Below are 19,113 nucleotides of genomic sequence, written 5' to 3'. Positions count from 1 at the left end.
CTGTCACTTATCTGTGAGAAAATATACAGATAGAATGGGAAGGATGACGTGAAACATAAATAAATGAAATAAATGATATAAATTGTGATCAAATATAAAATAAACATACATTGTTGGATCATATAAGGTGGAGATCAATAAAAATAATAATACAAAAAATAAATTGTTGTTCAGAAAGGCTGTCATTCTGTCCATGGGTCAGTAGTGTATGTTGCTGTTTGTTGAATCTGTCCAATGTTGGCATAAACCAAAAATGTCAACGGAGCACAATGTCAGTGTAAAAGGCTGTAACGTTATGACCTTTGATATTTCCAGTGGCTGTAGAACTGCTGCTTCCAGTTATCTCAGTTATTGGTGTGAGGACAGCATCCCTGTAGCGACATGGAGGAGGAGAGGCTTTAAAAAGAAACAGTAAGAAACTTTATTTCTCATATTCCTGAAGTTGTTAATGCAAATATAATAATATAATATAAATATCACACGCAAACCGTAAAGCCAAAAGTGTTTTTTTAGTTACGGTCAAAGAGAGATTTTGTATTAAGAGAGTAAGAAAAATGTTACGTTTACAACTCGTTTAGGGAGGGGCTTGATGCTGAACGAGGAGGACAGAAAAAACTGTTTTTTTTTGGTTACATTTTTCCTTATCCGATGTGAGGGTCGTACTGTAAAGGACAGAGAGTGTCGTATCCTGTACAGATTGTAAAGCCCCCTGAGGTAAATTTGTGATTTGTGATAAATTTGTGATTTGTGATATTGAGCTATACAAATAAAATTGACTTGACTTGAATCAAGGCTGAAGCTTTTCTGTTTGCTGCTGCCTTTTATTAAATCAAATCATTAGTTTCTTATACTGTACTGTAACCTGCATTACCTCCGCCAAGGCCGAAGGCCTAGGAAGGAGGTAATACAGGTTGGTTTGTTGGTTTGTTGGTTTGTTGGTTTGTTGGTTTGTCCGCTTGGATGATTACTCCAAAAGTCTACGATGGATTTGAACAGTGGCGGCCGGCCAATAGAGGGCCACGGGGCCTGGCCCCACCCACCTTGAGCCACCAAAAAAAAAAAAAAATTATTAAAATTATAAATTATAAAAATTATAAAAATTATAAAAATTGTCAATATGTGTGTTTTTGACCTATGGAATATACCCGTAATATTTGTAAAATAGGATAACTGCGCCAAATATCTGCTTTCCTCCTTGAACTCTCTGCTAGTGCACCTCTCAGCTGCTCTGCTGCACGTGCACTTTCTGGGGCCAAATGGATTTGGCCCAAGGAAGGCGGGTCTAATAAGCAGTACAGCCAATCACTGATTAAAGATATATGATTACAAGCATGAATGACATACAATTCATCCAATCAGCGCCGTAAAAAAGACTTCTGGGAGGGCCAAACTGATTTGGCCCATGGTGTGCGCGCGCACGTTCACGTGTGTCTCTCTCTGTTCTCGTCAGGGCTCATGTCAGTTCTCGCGTGATCTTGTCTTCTCGTCTCTCGCTTCTCTCCACTTCTCTTCTCTCACAGCCCATTTTAACGGCATGACAATGGAACAGCCAAGCACTAGTAGCGCTACTCTTGCAAGACTCAACCCTAACTCGATCAAATCTCTCCTCCAAGACCCGTTTGAGAGAAGGACTTTGGCGGAGAAACTCCTGGTGAAACAACTGGGCCCAGATCAACCTCCTGGACTCAGCATAAAACAACAGACCGGTGTTTGTTGAAATTGATTGGCCCTACCCAAAAAAAAATCCACCAGCCGCCACTGGATTTGAATGACATTTTTTGGAGGGGTGGAGTGTGGCACAATAAACAATCCAGCAGATGTTGATGGTGATCCGGATCATGATCCGGTTTTGGGATTTTTTTTTTAATAACTCTGCTCAGCCTGTGAATTAACACCCCAGGCTTTAAGACATGCGTATTGTAACTGATGACGCGTTCATGACGCGTCACCCTGCCTCTTTTCTTCTGCCTGCAGAGAGAGGGACAGACAGAGAGCAGAGGGTGGAGGGAGGGGGGAACAACTGTAGATTCTGTGTTTTTTTCACATTAAACTAGGTGAAATCACAGTTGAGTTGGACCAGAGCACACTTGGTGATTGTTGGAAAGAGTAACGACGATGGTTTAGGTGAGTTTTACTTTGTTTCTGTCCAGTTTGAATGAAGTGTTTTACGATGCTCCGCTACATACAGCTGATCTCAACATAGACAAACATACACGTGGATGATGGCGAAAGCTGCACGGAGAGGTGGGTTGGGGGGGTGGTCTGCGCTCTCCGAGTACCATTCTAGTTAGTGTATGTTATACCTGCCTTATTCTATTTTAGCTTGTTTTTATTTATATTATCTTGGTCTTAAAAGCAGTTTACCGATTAGGCAATGTATAACTTAAAGATGGAGTGATTTGTAATTCAAAACACTTTTTGTTGAATTCAGTGAATATCTCTTTACGGTCAGCTGGTTGTCCGTTCTCTGCATGTACTGAAAAAAAATCGGATCCACAGGCCTGGTTCTGTAAATGGGAAACAAAGAAAGTGGCTCAGACCGAGCCACTAGGGCTGAACGAAATTTTCTTTTATTCAGAAATTGTTTTCTACATTCAAAGCTTCTGTTGAGGTTTTTGGATGAATGTCTGTTAACACAGGTGCCAACCTTCCTTTCTTTGCTTGTGGCAGCAAGTGAGAGAGCAAACAGTTTTTGACCAAAGTGAGAATGTTGTTTTTGAGAGGCTAAATGCCAACAAGGATGAAGCAGAATATTTTGTTAGATAAAAACATGCCAGCGCATATTGAGGAGATATTCGCTGAATTTGACAAAAAGTGTATTGGATTAGAATCACTCCTTAAGTGCTAGAGATAAACAGAAAAAGTAAATGAATTACAAGGAAATATCCTAAACAAATAAAAATGAAATAGGCATAAATCCCATAATTTGTTCTCAGATCATTGCTAACAAACTAGGTTAACTATCAATTCAACAAACATTGACAATAATAATTAGACTGAAGTGAATCTACTCTTAAGCAGATTTATCTCTCTCCATCTGTCCATTGTTCACACTGAATCTTCCATCATTTGTCAGACAAACAGAAGCACATGGCTACGTATTATGCAGAATGATGTCATCGGACCTTCCCGGAGCAACTACTGTTGGACCTCGTTGTAGAATATTTAATCTAACATTCTTGGTTGGCATCGTGTAGCATTCCATGCAGCAGTGATATGAGCGAGGGCTATACTCAATATAAGTCAATAATATAACATCCTTGATTTTACTTTAGGTCCTCTGGCTACGGACTTTTTGAAAGTCCTTCCCTCGGATCCTTTCACGTCAGTCAGGCAGTCAGTCGGTAAGACAACAGATCTCAGTCAGCTGCTAAGAAAAACGTTTTGTTTTTTTCTCTCTCTCCTGGCAGGTTGTGTCAGAGTAAAAAACACCACCGCCGTTGCGTCTTTACGCATGGAGCCTCCCGTTGCGTGGAGTAAAATACACCATGGAGCATCCCGTTGGCCTGTGAATTCTATTTTTATTTTCCTTCCCCCGGGGGCTTGAGCCCTGGTTAGCCCGTGCATTAAGACAACGGTGCAGGGAGAGTGTGTATTGTCGGAACAACGGGATTTTGGAACAATGGGTGTTTTTTTTCGGGATAATGGGCTGTCGGTCTAATGGCCTTTGGGTCCAGTGGGGCATTTGTTGGAGTATTGGGTTGTCGGAATAACGGGTTGTCGGAACAATGACATGACACCGAACAGGATCCGTGTGAAAGGAAAGTCAGATGAGTTGTCTGAAGCAGACCGAGCTTTGCTGTCACAGAAGGCTGCATGATGCTCAGCTTCTTTTACATGTTTAGCTCTCTGTGCAGTCCTGAGTGTCTCCTCTGTGAAGTGAAGCGATCACAGTGGAGGAAGATCTGGAGGAAGAAGTTGATGTAAATGACAATGTTATACTCCTAGTTGTAACATCAGTGTTATCAAAATTGTTGAATTATTATAAAGTGAATACATGAATGAACACACAATTAAAGCAAAAAGTTGAATTAGAAAACAATTGTGAAGAAACCTCGGCATTGAGACACAGGTGTCCCGTCCAGGTAAAAGTAAACTTAACATTACAGACGACACAGGAGAGCTGTGTCTCCCATCCAGGGGAAAGTAAACTTGAGTTATACTCTCTAGCAATGCCACCCTCCCTGCTAGAGTGCATAGTGGGAAATTAGGTGGGAGACAGAAATGTGGGATTTCAGCTGGTAGGTATTCCAGTACACCAGAAAGTATGTGTTACATTTAGAACACATGCTTTCTGATGTATTGCAGCTCCTGTACACAGCTGCTAATATTTTTGGCCTGTGCATTTATCAACCCTGACCCAAACCCACCCTGATAAATGCACAGAGATATGATATACAGACGTAGGCAAAGTTGTTGGTACCCTTCCGTTAAAGAGAGAAAAACCCACAATGGTCACTGAAATAACTTGAAACTGACAAAAGTAATAATAAATAAAAATTTACTGAAAATGAACTGATGAAAATCAGACATTGTTTTTGAATTGTGGTTCAACAGAATCATTTTAAAAAACAAACTAATGAAACTGGCCTGGACAAAAAATGATGGTACCCCTAGAAAAGATGTAAAATAATGTGACCATAGGGACATGTTAAACTAAGGTGTGTCCTGTAAATAGCATCACAGGTATCTTCAAACTTGTAATCAGTCAGTCTGCCTATTTAAAGGGTGAAAAGTAGTCACTGTGCTGTTTGGTATCATGGTGTGTAACACACTGAACATGGATCACAGAAAGCTAAGGAGAGAGTTGTCTCAGGAGATCAGAAAGAACATTATAGACCTTCATGTTAAAGGTAAAGGCTATAAGACCATCTCCAAGCAGCTTGATGTTCCTGTGACTACAGCTGCACATATTATTCAGAAGTTTAAGGTCCATGGGACTGTAGCCAACCTCCCTGGACGTGGCCGCAAGAGGAAAATTTATGACATATTGAAGAGACGGATAATACGAATGGTAACCAAAGAGCCCAGAACAACTTCCAAAGAGATTAGAGGTGAACTCCAAGGTCAAGGTACATCAGTGTCAGATCGCACCATCCGTCACTGTTTGAGCCAAAGTGGACTTAATGGAAGACAACCGAGGAGTACACCAAATCATAAAAAAGCGAGATTGGAATTTTCCAAAATGCATATTGACAAGCCACAAAGCTTCTGGGAGAATGTCCTTTGGACAGATGAGACAAAACTGGAGCTTTTTGGCAAGTCAAATCAGCTCTATGTTCACAGACGCAAAAATGAAGCATACAAAGAAAAGAACACTGTACCTAATGTGAAACATGGAGGAGGCTCGGTTATGTTATGGGGCTGCTTTGTTGCATCTGGCACAGGGTGTCTTGAATCTGTGCAGGGTGCAATGAAATCTCAAGACTATCAAGGCATTCTGGAGCGAAATGTGCTGCCCAGTGTCAGAAAGCTTGGTCTCAGTTGCAGGTCATGGGTCCTCAAACAGGATAATGACCCAAAACACAGCTAAAAACACCCAAGAATGGCTAGTGAAGTGGCCTTCTATGAGCCCTGATCTAAATCCTATTGAACATCTGTGGAAGGAGCTGAAACATGCAGTCTGGAGAAGGCACCCTTCAAACCTGAGACAGCTGGAGCAGTTTGCTCACGAGGAGTGGGCCAACATACCTGTCGACAGGTGCAGAAGTCTCATTGAGAGTTACAGAAATCACTTGATTGCAGTGATTGCCTCAAAAGGTTGTGCAACAAAATATTAAGTTAAGGGTACCATCATTTTTGTCTATGCCAGTTTCATTAGTTTGTTTTTTTAAATGATTCTGCTGAACCATAATTCAAAAACAATATCTGATTTTCATTAGTTAATTTTCAGTGAATTTTTATTTATTATTACTTTTGTCAGTTTCAAGTTATTTCAGTGACCATTGTGGGTTTTTCTTTCTTTAACGGAAGGGTACCAACGATTTTGCCTACGTCTGTATGACCCATAATATTATCCAATACTGTCAATAGTTAAGATTACCAAACAAAATGCCATTCTACTTATTAAATCAAGTCCAACAATATGTCGCATGACCGTATAACTAGGTTTTCTTTACATAGACAGTTAAATAAACCGAGACCAACACAAATGTAGTAACCTAAATATGATGCTCAGTGGATTTTTGAGACCTTTGGAGGAATGTAGACAGAAAACATGATTTTGACAACTGATACCAGAATGGAGACATTGCTGTGGTGGAGAAATACAAATGGGGTCCAGCAGTGTGTTATTCTCTCAGCAAAAAAAGAGGCCTTGCATGTCAGTTCTATTTCGTTCTTCCTGACTGCCAGAGGCAGTGTTTAACACTGGATGTTATCCATCTCGCGCACGCGCAGGTCGAGTATTTAATATCAACAAAGTCACATGTGACCTGGGATGACGTAGTTTATATAAGCCCACGTCATCATCAGATATGTCCCTTGAATCTTCTCGCGGCAGGTAATCCGCGAATGCAGGTTGATTAAAAGAGATAAGCCGTTGACTTTTCGCTGGAAGCCCTGCAACCGCATGGTTGGAGCTACGGTTTCGTCCTCCAAGGGCTGCGATTAGTTAATCACGGCTACACTCTAACACTTTAGACGCTGTAACACCGGTGTTTTCGCCGGTTCAATTCAGCGAGGCTAACGACAGGTGAGCTAGTATCACAAGGTGAGTATATCCTCCCGTCGTTAGAGTTTAAGTTACGTTTGTTGATAGGAGTCTGTTTTCGGTCTCCTTTATTGTTTATGGCCGCCGAGCTAAGTGTTTGCGCTACAGTATCGGCGAGCCTCCGTCGGACAACGAGCCCGTTGGGCTGTTGTCGGCTAATTCATTTCCTTTTACTGTTGCTCAGCAGCGAGTGATTTCGCTCGTTAAAGCAGACATCTCCTTTGTTGATAGATAGAGCGACCGCTCCCCAGTAAGTGATTTCGCTTGTGGGTTAACTTATTTTGTGGCTGCTGTTAAAGGGGAAGTTATTATCTTCCCTGTCTTTTGTATAATAACAGTCCTAGTTCAAAGCTAGTGTCTAGTTACTGAGACAGTTTCCTGTTAAGCAACTTGATGTAATTTTTTCTCTCTGTTACTAGAGAGTGCTTTCACTCCAGTGTAACCAATGAGTTGCATAACAAAGTAAACACATTATATAAGTAAGATAAATACATTATTTAATTAAATATAAGAGTATAAAATTCATACTACGAATTATTATAAATATCAGCAGCACCATGTTAGGTGAGCATGTTTGCCGTGCCTGCATGGCTCCACTGCTAGCTACTGATGGCCATGATGAATGCCCCACATGCCTCGGTGTTGTACACCTGAGGGAGGGGCTGTCCGACAGTCAGTGCATGAATTGTAGTTTTATGCCACGGGAGCTGAAGATAGCTCGATTAGCTGAGCTAGAAGAGCAGCTCGAGTGCCAGTTGCCCCTATCGGGTGTACCTTCACGGAGTGGGCGGAGACGCGCCCCACCTGAGGGGGCCCCACCTACAAAAAAGGCACGGAAAGTGGACTGTTTGGCAACTAAGGTCGACACGCTAACATCAGAGTTTGCTGAGATTAAAGCGCTGCTCCTTAACCTTCAGCCAGGCAGGGTGAACGCAACCCAGCCTACCCCACCGGGATGGGATGAGGATGCCCTGTCTACGAGGGCTTCCTGTAGCCAGTTCTGTGAGGACCGGCCTGGACAGGGAGAGCTGGTAGCCTCCTCCCACGCTTCTGACACCTGTTCCCAGCAGTCAGGAAGTGGGTCCAGGGCAGGCTCAGAGTCTGCTCCAGCGACAGTTAAGCCAGTGGTCCGTATGGCTCTGGCACGCTTAGGCGTGGATGAGGCCCCGACTGCGGGCACCTCATCCAGTGCATTTTTTAGGTGGGCCCCGCCCCTGGCGGGTTTCTCTGTTCCACCCTCCCAGCCATACATTGAGGAGCTCCACAAATGCTGGCCAGACCCGAAATCGCTTTCCCACCACACCACTGACGGCAGGGCCTTAGCTTCAATGCAGAACGCTGACACTTACGGACTGGGTAAGATGCCAGCAGTGGAGCCATCTATTGCCGCCCTTATTGTGTCTCCCAATGAGGTCTTGAGGCCTGATGCTCGCTGTCCCAGGCCCCAGTGTCGCATCACAGACGACTTTCTAGTCAAGGCTTATGAAACAGCGGCACGCATGGGCCGTCTTGGAAACTCTCTTTCCCACCTGATACTATCCTTGTCCCAGTCCCTGCAAACTGCTGGCGTGGATGCTTCCGTCCAGAGCCTCAGTGATGCATCCCTGCAGGCGTTCGGTCTTATCACAAGGGAGCTTGGCAGACTACTGTCGACCCTTACGCTGACTCGCCGGCAGGTATGGCTGGCCCAATCTCCGCTTTCGGAGCCGGGCCGGAGGGCCCTCCGCACTCTCCCCGTGGTTCCGGGGGAGCTGTTTGGCCCAGCAGCACAGCAGGCCTTGGAGCGTGGAATCCAGGCGAACCAGACTCGGCAGCAGTTTGCTAGCTTCCGGGAACCTACGCCTTTATGGCGACAGCGGCCCCCACAGGGTGGTGGTACCAGTCGCCCTCGGCTTCCAGCTCGTCCTGATACGTACCCGAGGACCACGCAGGCTCCGGCACAGCCGGTGCCTCAAGCGAGAAGGGGTCGGGGGTCAGGGTATCGCCCCCCCAGGTACCCAAAGGGCCAGAGGGGAAGATCCTGATGCCCCGGGGCCGGCAGTCGGACGCTTCTCCCAGCAGCAACTCAGCTGCTGGGAAAGCAGCACTTCAGACCCTTGGGTGGTGGCTACGCTTTCCCAAGGGTACAATCTCCAATTCCGACGCCGGCCCCCAGTTTTCAGTGGGATCAGACTGTCCACGGTCAGAGATCCCACAAAGTCCCAGGCACTCAGACAAGAAGTAGCCACCCTCCTGGGGAAGGGTGCCATCGAAGAGCTGGGGCTAGAGACACAGCAAGGTGGGTTTTACTCAGTTTATTTTCTGATTCCAAAGAGAGAGGGTGGGTTTCGCCCTATACTGGACTTACGAGGGCTGAACACATTTCTGAAGGTGTTGCCCTTCCACATGCTGAGTACAGCAGATGTGCTCCAAAACGTGACACGGCACAGTTGGTTCACATCCATCGATTTAAAGGACGCATACTTTCACGTCCCAATAGCACTACCTCACAGGCAGTACCTGCGCTTCGCATTCGAAGGCAAGGCCTTCCAATTCAAGGTGCTCCCATTTGGTCTTTTCCTTGCCCCACGGGTCTTCACAAGGTGCATGAGGGCGGCACTCGCCCCGATGCAAGCCAGGGGTATACTTATCCTCCCATACCTGGACGATTGGCTAATTTGTGCTCTGACCAGGGAACAGGCAGAACGGGACACTGCGTCCCTTCTGCATCACATGACGAGGTTGGGCCTTACCGTCAACCATGCCAAGAGTTGTCTCATACCCAGCCAACGGGTAGTGTTCATTGGTTTAACTCTGGACTCCCGCCATATGCTGGCCTTCCCAACACCAAGACGAGTAAACGCCATACTCCAGCTCCTCCTCCGGTTCCGGAAGAACAGGAGGTTGAGGTACAGCCTGTTTCTCAGGCTGTTAGGTATGTTGACGTCAGTAACATCAGTAGTGCCACTGGGCCTCCTGTACTTACGGCCATTCCAAATTTGGATCAATGGTCTCCAATTAGATCCAAAGTCCCACAGATCCAAGAGAGTCAGGGTGTCCTGCCGATGCCTCCTTGCTTTGCAGCCATGGAGAGCCGGGGCATATCTGGCCAGGGGCATCTCATTGGGTTCGATTCCCTCACGTCGCGAGGTGGTGGTGACCGATGCTTCGCCCTCCGGCTGGGGGGCAGTATGGCAGCACAGAGCGATAAGGGGGCTCTGGACAGCACAGGAAGCGGCGGAGCACATAAATGTGCTCGAGCTCCGTGCTATATATTTGGCACTTCGCAAATTCCTACCACAGTTGAGAGGCAGGCATGTTATTGTACGGTCCGACAACAAGTCAGCTGTCTACCATGTGAACCGGCAAGGGGGCACCAGATCAACCCGGTTGCTACAGGTGGCACGGAGACTTCTGGTATGGGCTTTCCCTTGTTTTTCCAGCCTCAGGGCCATGTATCTGCCAGGGCCACAGAATGTGGTGGCAGACTTTCTCTCCCGCCAGAAACCCCCTGCGGGCGAGTGGAGGCTCCACCCAGAGGTGGTAGAGGAGATATGGCGCAAATATGGCGCAGCAGAGGTGGACCTGTTTGCCTCAGAAGCCTCAACGCACTGCCCTCTTTGGTTCTCCCTGACGGAGACAGCAAGCCCGTTGGGACAGGAGGCCCTGGCACACCCATGGCCAGATTGCCTCCTCTATGCCTTCCCACCATTCCCACTGATAGCAGTAACGCTACACAGAATACAGCACGGCAACAACAGACTCCTGTTGGTCGCCCCAAACTGGCCGGGGAGACCCTGGTTTCCGGGGATGCACAGGCTTCTGGACGGAGTACCATGGTGCCTGCCCAAGAGGCAAGACTTGCTCTCACAACTGGGGGGCCGCATCTGGCATCCGAACCCGGATCGCCTACAGCTTTGGGTATGGCCCCTGAGGAGCCGGACCCACTCCTAAGGGTATGTGACCGGGCGGTAATTCAAACCATTTCTGACTCAAGAGCACCCTCCACCAGGGCACTGTATGCCAACAGGTGGAAAATATTCTCAGAGTGGTGTAAAGTGCATGAGGAGGTACCTCAGAGTGCCTCTGTGCCAATAATACTGAGTTTTTTGCAGTCTTTGCTGGAGAAGAAACTCTCTCCTTCTACCTTGAAGGTTTATGTAGCTGCTATTTCAGCCGGGCATGTCAGAGTGGATAACCAGACCGTGGGGTCTCACACTCTGGTGACCCGATTTCTTAAAGGAGCCCAGCGGCGGAACCCCCCGCAGGCTGTCAAGGTTCCCTCGTGGGAACTGCATCTGGTGCTAGAAGCCCTTTGTCTCCCCCCCTTCGAGCCTCTGGAGCAGTCGGGGCTGGAGTGGTCTTCAGTAAAGGTTGCTTTCCTTTTGGCGATGGCATCAGCAAAACGTGTGAGTGAACTTCACGCCTTGTCAGTGAGTGAAACGTGTATTCGCTGGAACTCAGATGGCACAGGGGTAGCACTTTGGCCTAACCCATCATTTTTCCCGAAGAGGTTGGCTCCGACCCACTCTAATCAGGTCATTGAGCTGGCAGCTTATGACCCTTCATGCCTACAGGGGGAAGATGCTAAGTCAGCGGAACTGCTCTGCCCAGTGAGGGCCTTAAGGCATTATATACAGGTGACTGCGAGCTTTCGCCGCTCTGATAGTCTGTTTGTCTGCTATGGGGGCCATAGGAAAGGGCACACCCTGTCCAAGCAGAGGCTTTCCAGGTGGATTGTTCAGGCCATTGAGGAAGCATACAGGTCAAAAGGACTGCCTTTACCTCTTAATATCAGAGGCCACTCCACCAGGAGTGTCTCCACTTCCTGGGCAGCGCTACGGGGGATCCCCCTAAGTGATATCTGCGCTGCGGCCAGCTGGGCTACTCCATGCACCTTTGCCCGTTTTTACAGGGTCAATGTTGCTGCTCCCCATGCAATAGCATCGGTGGTCTTTCAGGAATCCACAGGCCGTTCCCGGTGAGGTGGGTTTTCCTCGTGACTACGTTGGTAGTAGTCATCCAGTGTTAAACACTGCCTCTGGCAGTCAGGAAGAACGAAATAGAACGATAGTTACGTATGTAACTACGGTTCTATGAGTTCTGGATGACTGCCAGAGTTGGCTGTCACTCGGAATCTTGGCGAGAAGATTCTGGAGGGACATATCTGATGATGACGTGGGCTTATATAAACTACGTCATCCCAGGTCACATGTGACTTTGTTGATATTAAATACTCGACCTGCGCGTGCGCGAGATGGATAACATCCAGTGTTAAACACTGCCTCTGGCAGTCATCCAGAACTCATAGAACCGTAGTTACATACGTAACTATCGTTTCTCTTATGTTCATTACATCAGTAATACATTATAAAGTTATGAAGAGGGGATGACCTGGTCCTCCTCAGGCAGACTGAGGCAGCCTGGCAAGGTGTTGAAGCCTGGCTGCACAGGGGATACCCCTCCTCTGGAGAATTGTAGACCATTGTATTTGTAATTTAAATCTCTGTAAGGGGTTTGTCATATTCTCTACACCGTTCTCAGTAAACATATTCATCACAATATACTCTGATTTTATCATTGTGTTGTGCCCCTTAAACAGGGGAAATAGTGAGAGAGAAGGATGAATAAATCACACGCAGCTCTTCCCTTCACTCGTCTCTGTATTGAGTCACATTTGAAATGTAATGCAATGTAAACAAAACTCATACATTTAAACATCAGAACTCAGTTTCTGGACCACAGTAATCATGGCTTAATTACATTTTTAACTTTCTCTAAAACATTTAAATTATCTTTTTAACTGCTTCTAAATGTTCTTAATTCAAATACAGCATGAAGTCTCTCTTATGAAATGTATTTAAACTTTTAGCTTTTTAACTTTTTTAGACACATGAATTCACCTTTAAATGTTATAAAATCAACAACTGCATACACATATATGAACGTAACAGCCTAGCTTAAATGCCGCCGACAAAGTAAACAGACGACGGGACCACGATGCATCCGACAGCTAGCTTACATAGCAACAGCATTAGCTAGAAACTTTTAAACATAATACAGAGTACAAAATGTACACTTTTCCTCTACAATGAACAACAACAACGTGTAACGAATTCTTAATAACATGTATTTACAACGTTATAGTGTTTTGTGGACGTTATTTACCTTAAACAGGGGAAATAGTGAGAGAGAAGGATGAATAAATCACACGCAGCTCTTCCCTTCACTCGTCTCTGTATTGAGTGAGGAAGAGGAGCGCGATCCCCCTACTGGAACCCCGAGGCATTACCAACAGATCAACGCACAATCAACCCACACACACAAGGATCTGCATCACCTATCTGCATTATTCCTCTTTCTGGTTCACTGCATATGTGCTGCATAGTCTCTACAGTGACCAGTTTTTATGCATATTTACATCCAAAAATTAAATGACATGTCCTGAAAATGATACAGTAATAACTGAGACAACAAAGAAATTAGCTTTTCTCTAAATAAATGAATAATGCCTGAAAAATTAATTATTCTTGCATTATTCTTGCCTGTCACAATTGCACGTTTCAATAGTTATTATATAGTCAATCAATCAACATTTATTTGTATAGCCCTTTACAATAACCAAAAGGTACCCAAAGTGCTTCTCACATTAACATCAAGAAATAACAGGAATAAAAAACATAACATATCATAAAATCATAAGAAAATGTACATAAAAAGCACAGGGAAAATGGCATAACGCTACTAAGTACTAAAAGCCAATCTAAATAAAAAAGTCTAGAGCTTAGATTTAAAAAGTACTAGGTCAGTGATATCAGTGATATAGTGCGTATATTCAGGGGGTAACTGGTTCCATAGTTTAGGAGCAACGACAGCAAAAACACAATCACCCCACAGCTTATACCTCGACCTCGGGACTTCTAAAAAAAAAAAGTTGACCACATGACCGCAAAGCCCTGCCGATTGAGGAAGAGCTTTACTTTAGCCAGAAGACGAAGCTGGAAAAAGCTCCTTTGAACAAGAGTCAATCTGTTTATGAAATTTCAAACAGCTGTCAAATGTCATCCCCCCAGATTAATTACAGTTGGTTTGAAGAAGCCAAAGCACCAAAGCTTGAGACTGCAACATTAGTCATGCACGACATACCAAACATAATGCATTCAGTTTTACCTTCATTTAAATGAAGGGCATTTTGTGACAGCCACTGCTTTATGTCACTAATACAGTTCAACAGAGAGTTCAGTGCATCACTTCCATCAGGCTTCATAGGTAGATAGATTTGTAAATCATCCGCATAACAATGAAAAGACAGATTGTGCTTGGCTATAATTGACCCTAGAGGCAGCATATATAATGAATAGAGAATAGGTCCTAGAATAGTACCCTGTGGCACCCCACAAGAGAGAGAAGTATGTGATGAGGAGAAGTCACCAATCATCACAGAAAAGCTCCTGTCGGCCAAATAAGAGCTAAACCACTTAAGTGCGGTGCCGCGGATGCCTACATGTTGATTAAGGCGAGAGATAAGGACTGCATGGTCCACCGTATCAAAAGCAGCTGTGAGGTCCAACAGCACCAGCACAGCAGGATTCCCAGCATCAACAGTTAAGGCGATGTCATTGTGCACTTTTAACAGTGCTGACTCAGTGCTATGTCGTGATCTGAACCCAGATTGGAATTTTTCAAGAACAGAGTTATTTTCTAAGAAGGACTAACTGTATAAAAACCTTTTCCAAAACCTTAGAAAGAAATGGCAGATGGGAGACAGGTCTAAAATTGGCCAATACTGAACGGACGGATAGATTTATCTATCTATCATTCACTTTTTTCCTACATAATTAGTCTATACTTAATTGTGGTATGCTTTATTAAAATAAACTTTTATGCTGTACTTTTTTTAGACAAAGTTTTAACAAAGTATTTTCTTAATCTCTGCACTGAAGGTATTAGTTTAAGTTTAGTCACATTTGCATTGTTCTTCATCTTTAAAACTCAGCTGACAGCATTATGTACTGTTAGAGGACATGACGCAGTATACTGTTGAGAGATGGAAATGAGGTCCAGCAGTGTGTTCTTCTCTGTGGTTGCAGCAGTGATGAGTTGTGCATATCCCCTGGACTGAAACAGCTCAAGTATTGGCTTACTTGCGTTGGATAAGAGATTCTCATTGAAATCACCACAGACAATGATGGGGTGACAATCCATGATCTCCAATGAGTCCAGAAGGCTTCCCAGGTGTGACAGGAATGATCTCACATTGTAGTCTGGAGGTCTGTCTACAGCTGCAATCAGTGCACTCACCAGGGCTTCAACCGTCAGAGCCAAAAACTCAAGGTCAGTTACATTACTACTACTGACTACTAGTTACTACTGTTTTACACGCACTTGAATGTTGCTTTTCACATAAATAGCAACTCCACCACCACCTCTGTTGGCCATTTGTGGAACATTAGTGTAGGACAGGTGTCTGTTGCATTTAAACATATTGTAGCCCTCTAAATGGAGACTGTCTGCAACAAAGGAGCCTTGTAGGTGAGTTTCTGCAAGACACAGTTCATGGTGGCTCTTGATGTCTTTGACATGAGATGGCAATCCTTCTGTGTTATGATGAACAATGGTCAGAGTGTCATATCTGCTCAATGTTTGTTTGATATGAAGTAGAGGCTTCATGTTGTCCAAGCTGACTTGTCTCATGGTCTCTAGGGCTCCAGGGATTTCTGGGTTGGCATATATTTTACTCTCATCTAGATCCAGCATGTGCAGTCCACTGAGAGAGGTCACTCTACTGACAGCTACATAAGCCATGCCAGGTTCAAAAATGTGTTTCAGAGAGACTACAGCTGATGTCCTTGTCATACCTTGAACCTTATGTATTGTACAAGCAAAGGCAAGTTTAATAGGAAACTGTCTGCATACCACTCCTTTCTGTTTCAGATTCTCCTCTGCTCTCTCTATGTACACTACATCGTCATGTCCTCCTGGTGCTCTATTACGGTAATTCCTTCCAGCTGTTTTATCATCCATCTTGAGCCCAAGCATAGTGACCTGTGCAAAACCATTTTGTTCAGAGGTTAGTACCCTGACTAATGTACAGAATGATCCATTCACCAAACCTTGAGACACATCAATGTTTCTGGTGAGCATGGCACAAGCACCCTCAGCAACATTTAGAGTATCTGGTAACTCATTTCTGCCTCCTTTACATGGATTGCCTTGTCGTGCCATTCTTCCAGTTCATGGGTCCTTTTTGTAGTCATCTGCATCAATGTTGGTGTTATGAGAATGGAGCAGAGCTGAGTTGTGGGAATCAACTTGTTTATTAGTTGCAAAAATGTACATGACATCAGTTGGACAAAGTGCTAGTTCAGTGATGGTCTATGACAGCAAAGATTGGTCTGCTTCAGACAACTCATCTCACTTTTCTTTCACACGGATCCTGTTAGGTGCCTTGTCATTGTTCCGACAACCCGTTATTCCGACAACCCAATAGTCCGACAAATGCCCCACTGGACCCAAAACCTGTTAGACCGACAGCCCGTTATCCCAAAAACAAACACCCAGTGTTCTGAAATCCTGTTGTTCTGACAATACACACTCTCCCTGCACCGCCGTCCTAATCAGTGGCGGCACCAGAGATTTTCTTTTGCTGGTGCTATGGGGTTGCTCGACTCTCAAGAGAAGGTGCTCTGAAAATTGGGGATTTCATGTCGGTCGTATCGGAACACCCAAGGCCCACGTTCACACTTCTGCGCAGTACCCGTTCCGCAACTATTACTCCTAATGTTTTATGAAAGATCATCACATAGAGATGACTATAAGGAGCCAGAATTTCTGCTTCTTCAACCACCAAATGAATTAAATTTATAATAGACAACAGAGGGGGAAAATCATGCACTTACCATTAGACGTCTTCACGACAAAACAATACGTCTGTTGTTGTGATGAGTGCGAAGGCATCAATGATTTTGAAGCTGTCCAGGGTCCTTGTTCTCAGTGTTTATAGCCAACGGTGCCAGGTTACTAGTCCGAGTGTCCCCACTGCTGTTCCTCAAGTAGTTTTTCAAACGGCGCAGACAAGAAAAACTGTGCTCACAGCTCACTGATGTGACAGGAAGTGTCAGGGATATGCATATCAGTTTGTACAGGTCCATAAATGCATTTTTGTATGGCCTCATGAGGGATAGGAACTCCTGTTTGCTGTGGATGGTATGTCCCTGTTCTTCTTTCCTTTGCAGTAGCCGGTGCACCTGGTAGAGCTCTGCTGCTAAGTTTTCCTCACTTACACCATAATGTCAGGCCATGGGCAGTATACGTTGTTTGTCCAGAAAAGATGTGTGTTTTGGGCTTAGAGCTGGCACACCTCGCAGTACATCATTTGTCTCTGTTGAAAAGCGCCGCTTCAACTCCATTAACAACCTGTCTATAACAGGATAGAAAGAGGGCATTTTCAGGTCATCAATGTTGTCTATGCGTGCTCTTTCTATCGGGGCCTCCATAACAAAACCCTCCAGATGTCGGGCTGTTTGGGCCTGCCTTTTCTCACTTAATGGAGTCTGTGTTGCAATTCCTGTGTTTGCACACAGGCTCTCTGCTTGCTGTCGGATTTCTTTCCACTTGTCGTCTGTGCGCTTCTCTGAGAGGGCAGTGATTACAGACTGGGCCAGATAATCTGCCGCAACAAGGTCAAAATTGGGAACCTGTAGCTGATCCGACAAGAATTTTGTTGTTCTGAACACATCCTTAAAAATAATGACATGCAAACCAAACTTCTCATCAATGATGGCAATGATGGCTCTTGCCTCTGCCCTCCAGTGCGGGTTTGAATGATCGATAACGTCACGCAGGGTATCCCGGACTGCAGGGAGTTTTCTGATGGCTTGATTGCATTATACCGGCAAGCCTATCGCGTGTCACACAGCCTCTTCAGTTCCACGTGCTGTGCTGTTGGCTCAAGCTCTTTTTGATTTTTCATGAAAAGGTCGTGCAACACAAAAAAACTTGTAGAGAATTTGTAGTATCTCAAAAAACTGCTGCAGAGTTGACATTATGCACACAGTCCACCAACACCAAGTTGAGCTTATGTGCATGGCAATGTATATATATATCCTGCGGCACCTCTTTCCTGAATTTTTCATCAGTGATATAAAGTTATGAGGAGGGGATGCCCTGGTCCGCCCTCCCTCCCTCTCAGCCTCAGAGAGACTGAGGCAGCCTGGCTGCACAGGGGATACCCCTCAACTGGTACCGATTTATCCTCAAACTTAGGAACCTTAGAAACAGCTATACAACCTGATATATATTTAGACTGCTTTTCTCCCATCGACCTCCACAAATTGACTTCAGTGATCTCTTCATCTAAACCATCTACCTGTCTCCTAGACCCTATCCCAACTAGACTGCTCTACCCTTAGTTAGCACCTCTTTACTGGATATGATCAATGTGTCTTTACTAACAGGCTATGTACCACAGTCCTTTAAAGTAGCTGTAATTAAACCTCTTCTTAAAAAGCCCACTCTTGATCCAGAGGTCCTAGACAACTATAGACCTATAGTTAACCTTCCCTTCCTCTCTAAAGTCCTCGAGAAAGCAGTTGCCAGTCAGCTGTGTGACTTTCTACAGACAAATCATTTATTTGTGGATTATCAGTCAGGATTTAGAGTGCAGATGAAGTGAAAATTACAAATGACCTTCTAATGGCATCGGACAAAGGACTTGTCTCTGTACTTGTCTTGCTAGATCTCAGTGCTGCTTTCGACACCATTGACCATCACATCCTATTACAGAGACTGGAACATTTAATTGGCATTAAAGGAACTGCACTAAGTTGGTTTAAGTCCTATTTATCAGATCGATCTCAGTTTGTACATGTTAACGATGAGTCCTCCATGCACGCCAAAGTTAGTCACGGAGTTCCACAGGGTTCTGTTCTTGGACCAATTCTATTTACCTTATATATGCTTCCCTTAGGCAATGTTATTAGAAAACACTCCATAAACTTTCATTGTTATGCAGATGATACCCAATTATATCTATCGATCAAGCCAGACGAAACCAACCAGTTAACTAAACTTCAAGCATGCCTTAAGGACATAAAAACCTGGATGACCTGCAATTTCCTGATGTTAAACTCAGACAAAATTGGAGATTTTGTACTTGGCCCTGAGCGCCTCCGAAATAAATGATCTAATGATATAGTTACTCTAGATGGCATTGCCCTGGCCTCCAGCACCACCGTAAGAAATCTGGGAGTTATCTTTGATCACATAAAACAAACCTCAAGGACTGCCTTCTTTCATCTACGTAACATTGCAAAGATCAGACACATCCTGTCTCAAAACGATGCAGGAAAATGAGTCCATGCATTTGTTACCTCTAGACTAGATTACTGCAACTCCTTATTATCAGGCTGCTCCAATAAGTC

General features: G+C 44.8%; 1 protein-coding gene across 5 annotated transcripts in view; it reads left to right on the top strand.

Moving 5' to 3' along the window:
• LOC141761967 (uncharacterized) overlaps window positions 1–19,113 on the top strand; it is a 46,858-nt gene that overhangs the window by 11,600 nt on the left and 16,145 nt on the right. For 3 of the 5 annotated variants that reach the window (XM_074625671.1, XM_074625670.1, XM_074625669.1), the window contains exons 4-5: window positions 316–411; window positions 3,276–3,344. In XM_074625671.1, the coding sequence (XP_074481772.1) occupies window positions 316–411; window positions 3,276–3,344 (165 nt within the window). Of the gene's footprint in view, window positions 1–315; window positions 412–3,275; window positions 3,345–14,873; window positions 15,026–19,113 lie in introns of all 5 variants that reach the window. The other 2 variants (XR_012592676.1, XR_012592677.1) reach the window with 1 other exon arrangement.

The sequence above is a fragment of the Sebastes fasciatus genome, chromosome 23 (assembly GCF_043250625.1).
Source record: "Sebastes fasciatus isolate fSebFas1 chromosome 23, fSebFas1.pri, whole genome shotgun sequence".
Classification (NCBI taxonomy): domain Eukaryota; kingdom Metazoa; phylum Chordata; class Actinopteri; order Perciformes; family Sebastidae; genus Sebastes; species Sebastes fasciatus.
Note: the sequence above shows the minus strand (reverse complement) of the source record. Positions and strands in the feature narration are given on the sequence as shown.